The sequence below is a fragment of the Camellia sinensis genome, chromosome 10, assembly GCF_055761805.1.
Source record: "Camellia sinensis isolate YWXY chromosome 10, ASM5576180v1, whole genome shotgun sequence".
Taxonomy (NCBI): Eukaryota; Viridiplantae; Streptophyta; class Magnoliopsida; order Ericales; family Theaceae; genus Camellia; species Camellia sinensis.
Window position 1 is genome coordinate 5492950 of NC_138970.1, and position 11983 is coordinate 5504932.

The following is an 11983-nucleotide window of genomic DNA, read 5'->3' on the forward strand; positions in this document are numbered from 1 at the left end:
ACACTTAACATAAATACACTTAAAAAGTATAATATTTGTGAAAAAAATCTTTAAAAAATACTCTAAATACAAAAAAAAAATATAAAAATTCAGTATATTTTTCGTATTTTTGTGTATTTGTTAATTTTTTAAAATATTTTTTTCACAAATATTTTACTATTTAGATACATTTAAGTAAGGTGCATCCAAAAAAGTAAAAAAATTATTTAAAATTTTAAAAATATTCACTAAAAATAAAAAAATACGAAAAACAGAAAATTCAGTTTTCAAAAAATTAAATTCAGAAAATTGAAACCAAACACACTGAATAAATTTCTTAACTTTTGCTAAAGTGTGATAATTAACTTGGAGTTTTAAATGATTAGAAAATGGCATTTATTTTAAGATACGTAAAAGCAATATTCTTTATTTAATTATGAATAAATAAAAAATCTCACTTTTTTTTGGGGGCGGGGTCACAAACTGAAAAGTAAAAAAAAAATAAAGGGGGATGCACTAATAAATCCTAAATTAATAACTTATGCACTGTTTAGTCCTAAAAGTTTTCTTATAGACTGAAAGGTCCCATTACAATGTTAATAACATCAGATACAATGTTAATAATATCAGAGTCATGTTACAAACATTGGATTTCAAACATCTAATGTTCATCAAATTTCAATAATGTTTGAAAATATAGGATGAAAAACATCTAATGTTCATCAGATTTCAATAAATTTTGAAATTATAGAATGAATCATCAGATCATTTACATCATTCACATCATGTTGATGTAAAAATGGGACTAAATGGAGCATAAGAAAACTTTTAGGACTAAATGGTTCAACGTTTCAAAAACTAGGACTTATGGGTAAATTTTCCAAAAATATAAATACATAAAAAATTATAATTTACAATTACAATCAAATATCATTAATAAACCTTTTATTGTAACCAAATAAATTAATTCATAGACATTACCAAACCAGACTACAATAATATCGTTGGTAAAGTTTTCGTTGACAAGTGATTACACGAGCAACAAAGATGCAACTAAATAATTAGTGGAATAGATATGCTTTCATTACCATAAACATTAAAAATATAAAAAGGTGAACAATAAAATTAATCATATGAAAAATATGGTCATCTTATTCTAAAATATAGAACCACAAAATTAATTGTCTGATGATGATTTGATTGAACAATGTAAAGATAAATTTTTTTTTTTATAAAAATACTTGCATGATCCATGTGGCCTCGAAATTTTTGTCATTTGAACAATAAAATTCATTACTTTTATTCTAATTTTTAAGTAACAACTGAACAAATATTGGAACATGAATTATGAGGAGTATTACTCCAATACAAAACACATATCTAAATTTTGATTTATTTAAAATAATAAGTTTTATATTTAAAAAATATATTAATCTCACTTAAAATTATAAGTTCTAACATTTTAAACCAATTAAAACTTATGTTTCATTTACATATTTTGATAACATGTGAAAAGAATTGAACTCGAGATTGGTTGTTATTTTTGTAAGACAGTTATTTCACTGTTATTTGTCATTTAAGGAAAGGATTATGATACGCAATCTTTAAAGGGTTTGTAACGGAATTAGGATTTCATCACCGAAGGGGTCAAAAGGCGAATACGTTTTTTTCACTATATACACAAACACATATGGATATATATAATATGATATATAAATTATACAAACACAAAAAATAAAAAATAAAAAAATCAAACACCATGAAAGTAATCTCTAATATGATGAAACAGTGTTTTTTTTTTTTTTTTTTTTTTTTTTTTTGGTGCAAAACAAAATGAAAATGCAAGATGAAAAAAGAATCTATTTTTTATTTTATGTTGGGAGCCCTTTTATGTATAAAATGAGAGATATGCTTTTTAAAGTACTATGGCAAACAATATTGTTCACACAAACACGGGAGCCATGGCTTTATATAGTTTTCTTTTAGTTTTATCCCTATGTGTACTATATACACCTTATAATTAAAGAAGAAAATGGTATAACCCCATACTGTTTGAGTTATAACTTAAAAAAAAAATAATCATAACCAAACACAAATGAGACATAACCAAATATCTCAAAATATTATCGTAACTAAAGAAAAAAAATTAATCATAACTAAAAAAAATAACATAATTAAAAATGTATATGATGTGTAAGATAGAATTCTCCGTCATGTAATTAGATTTTATATGGATTTGAAAAGACCACAAGAAATCATATTTTAGGGTTTAAAGAATCATCCCATCTATAAAAGAAAAAATAAATAAATAAAAATAAAGTTGGAAGAATCAATTACGATCCAAAAAGAGTAATGATAGTAACCCTCTTTTTTAGAAGACCCTACAACCCTCATAATGATCTACACCATTCATGATATAGACCCCACACATCATGAATGGTGTGGATCACTATGGGGGTTCTGGGGGTCCTTCAAAAAAAAGATCTCACTCATTTTCCGGATTTTAAAAGACCATAGAAAATCATATTTTAAAGTTTAAAAAATCACCCCATCTATAATAATAATAATAATAATAATAATAATAATAATAATAATAATAATAATAATAATAAGTGTGTTTGGTTTGAGTTTTTTGAATTAAGTTTTTTAAAAATTGAGTTTTTTATTTTTCGTATTTTTTTGTTTTTAGTGAATATTTTTAAAATTTTAAACATTTTTTTTAGTTTTTTAGATGCACCTTACTTAGATGTATCTAAAAAGTAAAAAAATTGTGAAAAAATATTTTAAAAAATTATTAAATACATAAAAATATAAAAAATATACTGAATTCTCGTATTTTTTTTTGTATTTTTGATATTTAGTGAATTTTTAAAAGGTTTTTTTTACAATTTTTTTACTTTTTAGGTATATTTATGTTAGGTATATCTAAAAATTAAAAAAATTGCTTAAAATATTTTAAAAATTCATTAAAAACAAAAAAATACGAAAACTAAGAAAATAAAATTTTCTGAAACCTGTTTTCAAAAAAACAAAACCAAACAAACCGAATAATAGAGTTGAAAGAATCAATTACAATTCAAAAATGTTTCATTGGTTCCCCACAATGACCGAATAAGATTAAATAATCTAATATTTATAATTTTTTTAATATCATATTTTAAATATTATCATAATCATTAATATATAGAGTCCCACATGAACATTATTATTGGCTTGTTATGAGAATCTGACTAAAAACCAACTTTTTAGTTTTTTAACTTTTTTTTAATCACATTATCTCTTTTTTTTTTTTCTTTTTTTTAAAAGTTTTGTTTTTTTAAAAAAAAGTTAAAAAATTAACTTTTAATCTACTTCCTAAAACAATTCAATATATCGGTGATTGTACTAGATAAAATAGTATTTAAAATGTAATATGAAAAGCTAATAAATATAAGAAAAATATTTGGGACCCCTTTTTTGTGGAAATCCTCGCAACCCCTTTGGACCTCAATGATTGATGTATATGTGGGATCCACTCAAATATGGTTGAAATCCAAAAAGGGTTGTGGAGGTCTCCAAAAAAAGGGGTTTCAATCATTGTTGTAAATATAACATGACTAAGTCTATGTATACTAAAAATATAAATGGTCAAATGTGATTGGTTATAAAAAAAATTATATATATATATATATATATTTAAATTTTCAATAATATTTGGACATAAATACTTTTAGTAAGATTTTTACGTAGATGTAGTATTACTCATATAACATTATTATTTTTCTTTACCACCTCATTTTTACCACCAAGGATCCTCTAGAGTGTTTTTTTTCTTAAAGTGGTGTATTGTGTGGTTGAGATTTAATGCTAAAAAATTGATGTGACTTGTTATTAAATCTCAACCACACAATGCACCACTCTAGGAAACTTTAAGAAAAAAAAACTCTAGAGAATCCTTACTTCATTTTTACACTCTCAAAAATATAATATGTCTCACATATAGTTCACTAATATTTAAGAGTTATAATTATGTCAAATTAGCAGTGCTACACACAACTCGTGTCGAATTATTACATGCACTACTAAAATTTTAGCTTTTTGAGACGGCAAGAGAGGGGTCGCAACTGGGGGCATTGCAAAAGAGTTTTTGCGATGGCACAGTGCCGTCGCTAATGTTTTGCGACAGCATTTTAGCCTTTTGTGACGGCACTTTACAGTCGCTAATAACGTTTGAAATTTCTTGACTTTTTGTGACGGCACAATTTTACCGTTGCTAAAAATGTTATTTGAGACGGCAAAAAATACCGTCGCTAATTGTCTTTTTTTTTGCAACGGCAAGAACACTGTTTTTGCAACGGTGTGGTGCCGTCGCAAAAAATATTAAAAATATAAAAATTTCTATTTTTTGCGACAGTGTACTGCTGTCGCAAAAAGTATTAAAAAAATAATAAAATTTCTATTTTAAATAATAAAATTTTTATTTTTTGCGACAGTTTAGTGCCGTCACAAAAAGTAAAACCTGTAACAAAATCAATAAAAATATTAAAAATCCAAAATTCAAGCTTGTTAAAATCACTTGGAAACAAACCAGAATTTTATATAATAGCCTCTATCCTTACAAGTAACGTGAAGCAAAAATTTGATCAGCTCAAAAAATGATTGTCAGCATTTGCAAAATCGTATCCATACAAAACGAGTCTTTGCTAAATTAGATACATGGGGACTGGTTGCTATGAATCATGCCACCTTCCCAGTGCTTCTCCAACATGGATTCTATCCCCACGTCTGATACAGAACCTAAACTCCGATGAAGCAGAATCATCTTCTAGTGATTTTGATATAGGAGCTTGGAATATGAGTATCACTGTCGATCCCATGTTGAAAGCAGCCACCTAAAACGATGAATGGACACCGAATATAATAAATTTATTATGAACTTCAAAAGACTAAAGCATAATACCAAAACTATTTAGCACAAATAATACATCACACACCAACTTCAAATGACAGCAGATCTAGAAAAAAAAAAAAAAAAAAAAAAAAAAAAATTCTTGATTTCATATCAGTAACTCCAATACTTGAATATGCAATAACATATTTTTTTGTTTTTGTTTTTCAATGAACAGGTTTATGTAAATGTTTGCTTGTGAAGTATTAATCAATACACGAAGTAATTTAAACTACTAGTATTGCTCTTTCATAAAGATGACTAGTTATAAAGTGTGTCCAAATTTTGAAGGCACTAATGTTAATGCATCTCTAACCTCATCCCCTTTCTTAAGCATCACACCGACAGCTTCAGGTTCATAAACCCGTTCTTCAGGTGGCTCCGAGTGCAGTAAATTCTTTCTTGGCTGATTTGTCCAGAGTTCAGGTTCAATGAAAAGCTGTCATGTGCAAGTTCACACAGAAGTCAATAACAACAATGGCAAGTTGAGTAGGAGAACCTAAATATGCAAAATTACAACCATTTCAAATGTGATGGAGCCCATCGAGGAACAGTGCATATAAGTTTACGACACTTCCAGATTTGATCAGAATAGTTTAAAACTGAAGATTGATGTAAACATAGCAACAGTAATCAAAGTTGATCTCATGCATCAGAACAGGATAAGAATGAGGAATAAAAATAACAAAAATAAAGGTATATCGTAATGAGAAAGGGACACTTTACCTCAATTGACCCAATAGTTGTTGCACCTATTGCTGCCATTGCCATAAAACCTTCTTGCCATCGGCCTTCAAGCACAATCTGGGGAAACAACAATAAAAATGTGTGAAGCACTCAAATCATCCATAGGAATGGACAAACAATAATTAGAAAAAAGTATATTGGCATATAGGATTATGAAATTATACAAAACCTGAGTGAAAATCCTACGTGATTTGTGATTAGATCAAGATTAACTTATTCCAAATCCCAATTAATTCAAAACACTCAACCTAAAATCATCAAACACTTGCAAGAGTGATTTTAGTTTGTTTGTTTTTTAGAATAAACAATAAATCGACACAAACGATTTTTTACGTGGAAAAAACCACGATTTTTTACGTGGAAGAAACCACAATTGAAGAACCTTCAATTGTAATCAAAAACCACGGGCGAACCGCCACTATCAATCCACTACTGAAGAACGAAAAGATTACAAAGATACCATACAAATTACCCAACCCAGTCAATTTGTCTCTGAATCTTCTGTAACTCTTTCACCACGCCTTCGTCACCGAATTGATCCTGAAGTTGATTCCACACTACAACTTCACTTGTCGAATTAACGACTGTGTAGAATCAAACGCCTTTTGAATTCTACGCTTTAATCTTCGGAATCCACCGAAGAGAACTTACTTGAAACTTAAGAAGCAACCTCCTTGATGTATGAATCTCAATGCATAAGTTCAGAACTATCTCAAGAACATCAAGGAAAACTATGAAAAATCTCCAAAGAAAACTTTAAACACAACCCTAGTGCTTGTAGATCACATCTAGGAAAAACTCCTTCAAAAAAACATCCTTAACAGCTTTAAATAGAAATCTAGATCTGCGATCTCCGCTCGAGCTCAACACAGCCCGCTCGAGCAGACTGACCAAAAACTGCGTGCGAACAAACTGAGATGCGCTCGAGCGTAGGAGAATCCGCTCGAGCGTAAAATCACACCCACCAGTATTTTTTGCTTGCCCTGACAAAATACTGAAACCTGCTAATCTACGCTCGAGCTCACAAGGATCCGCTCGAGCGGACAGAACAAAAACACAAAAAAATACATTTGAATCAACACAATGTTTTGTCTCCGAATTTGACAACATAGGGACCTAACACTGAGAACTAACGCATTTTGGGGAATTATATCACACTCCCTTTTGATGCTTTTTAAATTAGTAAAAATTGTTTAAACCTCATATAATGCTAATTTGACCCTTTGTGATCAGCAATATTTTAGAAAAAAATAGTAATAAGACATACTCTTTCGTTCTCAACATAGAGGTTCCTGATTGTTCTTGCAGCACGTTCATTCAAAGGGAAAAGCCGACCTGTAAAAACAATGATAAGTGTCGAAAATTGGCAAACAAGATTTGATAAATCAGATAAGTAATAAGACTAAATGGATACAAGTGAAAATTTGAAAGCAACTCAGGCAACTGGGTATGGAGGGCTACTCTAGCATTGAAGAAATGTTTATTGATCTATTGATATATTTTTCTGATCGCACTATCTGGACATGAAGGAGCCATCTCTTTTCTTTGGTTCAAAGGGCTTTGAAAAATTAGTATCCAAACATCTCTCTAAAATGTGATATTGTCAAGCGGATAAAGGATGCATTAAGAGGCCCAAGGAAGAGAGAAGCAAAGGATATTTCTACAGATGCTACATTCATGATTGACAAACGTCAAGGAACGCAGCACCATTATCAAACAGAAGTGTATCTCTAGCAAAAACTTCTTGATGGACATGCCACCAGTCTTCATTCCAGTTTCTTACATTTATATTATTTTACTCCCCACCTATTCTGTTCTTCCCTTTGATAGAAAAAAGTAAGTTCCAGTGGAAGCCCCTACTCCCAACAAGTTGAAAAGTGAAGTTCCAGTGTATATTCCCCATTGAATTTATTTAAAAGAAATGAAGACAAAAAGAAATTCAAGCAAGCTGAATAAAAGTCATTGAAATAGAAATTATTAATCAAGACAAAACAACATAGGCGTATGACCATTTCCTAACATACTTGGATATATATCTCTCAATGATTATGACCATGATCCATACCTGAAAAATGCCAACGAACAAGAACATTCCAATCAACTAGAGAGTGTATTCGATGATAATCTCCAGGCTTCAAGTAAATTACACAGTAGAAAAGGCCCGTTGTTAGACTGCAATGGAAATCTAATGTATAGATTAACTTGCATTTTGATTTTTCTCATCTTGTCAACATGCACCGTATCACAAAAGTATGAACACAAATCTGCAAAACAAATAGGCTTGATGAATGAAAATAAGTTGGGATACATATATATAATTACCTTGCTGGTGCGGGGTCCCTAACTTTAGGAGAAGCCAGACTAATTCTCCACCAAGACTTTTTATTCTCATCTCTTGGAATTATTTCTTGTCCCTTACTATCTTGTTGAATATCTTCCTCAGCTATCACAGGAAGAAATGGGCTTGCACCAAGAAGAGAAGATACAGAATAGGAGAATCCTTTAACTTGCTCAATCATGGAACCGGCTCCTTTCAACTCTCCAAATCTTAGAATAGTACCATCCACTGGACTAATCTACAATCACAACAGCAAAGAGTACACAGATATTATACAATTGTCAGCAACAATTTAAAGTGAGAGAAATTGGACCAACAAGATGTCCAAGAAGCTGGTTACCAGTTACCAAACAACATGGAGGTTCTAAATCGCGGTATCGGATAACGTAACGGTATCGATCGCGGAGTATCGGTATCGGTAGTATCGATCGGTACGTATCGGGAATCGGGTGTCGCGGTGGTCAAATTTGAAAAATCATTTCAAAGGTTTTTCAACTTTTTCTTTCCCGTACCGGTCCGAACCGGTGAGTATCGGCCCGTCGCGGCTTGTGTAACGGCTTGTGTAACGCTTACAGGCCGATACATACCGGGACTCGGCCGATACTCCTGCGATTTTTAATCTCAGTGGTATATCGGCCTGTATCCGTCGCGGCACCCCATTTTTCCGATACGTATCGGCCGATACGTAGCGTATCGGCCGATATTTAGAACTATCAATTGGCCTAGAACCTTCTTTAAGGGTGCGAACAAAGAACTCTCGTAAAGATGCATATTCGTCCAAAGGTTTTGCTGCTTCTTCTAAATCTGAAATACAAACCAAGTGTCAGTTCTAATAATTTCTTGCTTCATTGTCTTACATATCAAAATAATAATAATAGTAATATCTTCCTTCATGGCTTATCTAACAGATATTTCACAGAAAGTAAAATAGTTTGTATTTCTCTCAATCAATGAATTACAGGAACGAAGATATTTATAAACTACATAAGCTAACTCTGGTTTAAGCTAACCAATGCATAACAAACTAACTACCTCTAGTTTATTCTGTAACTAACTAACTACTCTGTGTAACCAACTAACTACTCTGTTATTTATCTAACTGATCTGTAACTGTTTAACTGAAGCAATGATGTAGATGTTTGCAGGTGACCACAGCAGTGTGACCACAGCAGTTGCAGGTGCTGATGATGAGGAGGAATGATCATGGCTGAGCTTGATCATTTGCAGACTCTTTAACAGGCCCCCGCAAGCTGAGAGGGATGAAAGATCCCAGAAGCTTGTTTTGCAGATGCAAAAACCGAGAAGAGGGGAGAGGTTTGGTGAACAAATCTGCAAGCTGATCCATGGAAGAAACATGATGAATAAACAGTTTCTTGGCTGCAACTCTTTCTCGAACATAATGATAATCAACTTCTATATGTTTAGATCTGGCATGGAACACAGGATTGCTGGATAAGGAGATGGCAGATAGATTATCGCACCACAGGATGGGAGCTGGAACTGTAATATGAAGATTAGACAGGAGCATGCCAAGCCAGCTTAATTCAGCAGCAGTTTGAGCAAGAGCTCTATACTCAGCCTCAGTGGAAGATCTAGACACGGTAGGTTGCTTCTTAGCAGACCAAGAAATCAAATTAGGACCTAAAAACACACAATAACCAGTGGTTGAGCGACGGTCAAGGGAACAGCCTGCCCAATCGGAGTCGGAAAAGGCATGTAAGGTAAGAGGACCATGAGCAAAATGGAGACCGTGATGAAGAGTGCCTTTCAGATATCTGAGAATTCGTTTTACCAAAGCAAAATGACTGGTAAGAGGAGATTGAAGAAATTGACATGCATGATTAACAGCAAAAGCTAGGTCAGGACGCGTAATAGTAAGATATTGTAAGGCACCAACAAGACTGCGATAGAGAGAAGGCTGAGAAAAGGGTAAATCATCAACAGAATGAGTACAAGTTTTGAGAGGCAAAGGGGAAGGAGAAGCTTTACAGTTTGTCATACCAGCTTTAACCAAAATTTCAGTAGCATACTTTCTTTGAGACAAAAAATATCCTGAGGAAGAAGTAGTAACAGAGATGCCCAAAAAATAATTGATCAGCCCCAATTCCTTCATAGAAAAGGTAGAATGCATCTGAGTAATGAGTGTGGAAATATAGGAAGAATCACTGCCTGTAAGTAAAATGTCATCAACATAGATTAAAAGGACAGTGATAGAGTGAGAAGTCTTTTTAACAAACAAAGAGGAATCACAATGACTAGCTTTAAACCCTTGAGTAAGAAGAAAAGAGGAAAAAGTGGAGAACCAGGCCCTAGGTGCTTGCTTGAGGCCATACAAGGCTTTATTGAGTTTGCAAACTAGGGAAGGTTTGCTTGGATCAACAAAACCAATAGGTTGATGCATATACACTTCCTCCTCTAAGATACCATGAAGAAAAGCATTCGAAATGTCCAGCTGTTTAATAGACCATTGAAAATGAAGAGCCAAACAGAGGAGAATGCGGATAGTAGGTTGCTTGGCAACAGGACTAAAAGTGTCAAAATAATCAATACCCTCAGTTTGAAGAAAGCCTTTTGCAACCAACCGGGCTTTATGCCGAGCAATAGTCCCATCAGAATTTTTCTTAAGGCGAAAAACCCATTTACACCCAATAGCCTTTTTGTTGGGAGGAAGATGGACCAAAGTCCAAGTACCCTGTTTGATCAAGGCAGTGTATTCCTCCTTCATGGCAGTAGTCCATGCACTGGATTGAGAGGCCTCCTGATAGGATTGAGGCTCAGTAGACTCAGAAGAGGTGAGAAAACACTGGTGCAGAGATTTAGATCTAGTGATCATGGGATGAATGTTAGGAGGAGAATTGGAGTGGATAGTATGAGAGGAAGAAATAGGAGGTAAAAGGACAGATAAGGAAGAGATGGGAATGTGAGATTTAGAGATAGAGGAAGAAGGAAGCAAACCAGTAGAGGGAGAAAGAATAGCAGCAGATTTAGACAAACCAGCATCAGCAGACTGTGACACACCAGCAGGTGGAGCAGAAACAGTAGGCATACTGCTAAGAGGAGGCAAACCAGCATCAGCAGACTGTGACAAACCAGCAGGTGAATCAGAAACAGTAGGCATACTGCCAAGAGGAGCAGTAGTGGCTGGAACAGAGGCAAATTGACCAAAAACAATTGGACTTGGTGGTGACTGTGGGGATTGAGTTGAAGCAGGACTTGGTATTTGTGACTGTGCTGAAGTGTGAGGATGTGACTGATCTGAAACAGGAAAAACTGTAGATGGAGCAGACCAGAAAAATGAGGTCAGCTGGTGCAAAGATGGAGAAGCAGGCTTAACTGATGGAGAAGAGGCAAAAGGAAAAACATCTTCATCAAAAACAACATGTCTGGAAACATGAACTTGTCCAGTAGTAGGATCAAGACATCTATAGCCCTTGGTAGATGGAATGTAACCAAGAAACACACAAGGCACAGACCTAGGTTGAAGTTTATTGGAAACATAAGGTTTAAGCCAAGGATAACATCTGCAACCAAAAGTTCTGAGCAATTTGTAATCAGGAGCATGATGGTACAACATTTCAAAAGGAGTAAGAAAATTGATCTTAGCTGTAGGAAGTCTATTAATGAGATAAACAGATGTGGCAAGGGCATCAAACCAATAAGCAAGAGGCAAGGCAGAGTGATGCATAAGAGCAATAGTAGTCTCTATGAGATGTCTATGCTTCCTTTCTGCTACTCCATTTTGAGCAGGTGTGTGAGGACAACTTAACTGATGTTGGATACCATGATGCTTTAAGAAATCATGAAACTTAGTGCTAAGATATTCACCACCATTGTCACTTCTTAACACTTGTAATTGAGTAGAGAATTGTGTTTCAACAAATGCTTTAAATTCCAAAAACTTATGAAAAACTTCACTTTTATAATGGAGAGGAAACAACCATGTGAACTTGCTATAGTCATCAATGAACAACACATAATATTTGTAGGAAGAA

General features: G+C 33.2%; 1 protein-coding gene across 1 annotated transcript; it reads right to left on the reverse strand.

The window, feature by feature from the left end:
* Positions 1–4625: 4625 nt before the first annotated feature.
* Positions 4626–8885, reverse strand: LOC145800102 (phosphatidylserine decarboxylase proenzyme 1, mitochondrial-like). The gene is made up of 9 exons (XM_082889746.1): positions 8849–8885; positions 8703–8795; positions 8339–8355; positions 7976–8229; positions 7719–7825; positions 6921–6988; positions 5633–5710; positions 5223–5345; positions 4626–4850 (listed from the first exon to the last, which is right to left on the reverse strand). Exons 1-9 carry the CDS (start codon positions 8883–8885, stop codon positions 4689–4691), a joined length of 939 nt encoding a protein of 312 aa, XP_082745872.1. The 3' UTR covers positions 4626–4688.
* Between the last annotated feature and the right edge of the window lie 3098 nt (positions 8886–11983).

Coding starts and splice junctions, on each gene's coding strand:
- LOC145800102 (XM_082889746.1), bottom strand. CDS start 8,885: ATGAAGGAAGATATTACTATTATTATTATTTTGATAT. Junction 7,826..7,975: donor AGGGACCCCGCACCAGCAAG/GTAATTATATAT, acceptor TTTCCATTGCAG/TCTAACAACGGGCCTTTTCT. Junction 5,346..5,632: donor CAACTATTGGGTCAATTGAG/GTAAAGTGTCCC, acceptor TGCACATGACAG/CTTTTCATTGAACCTGAACT.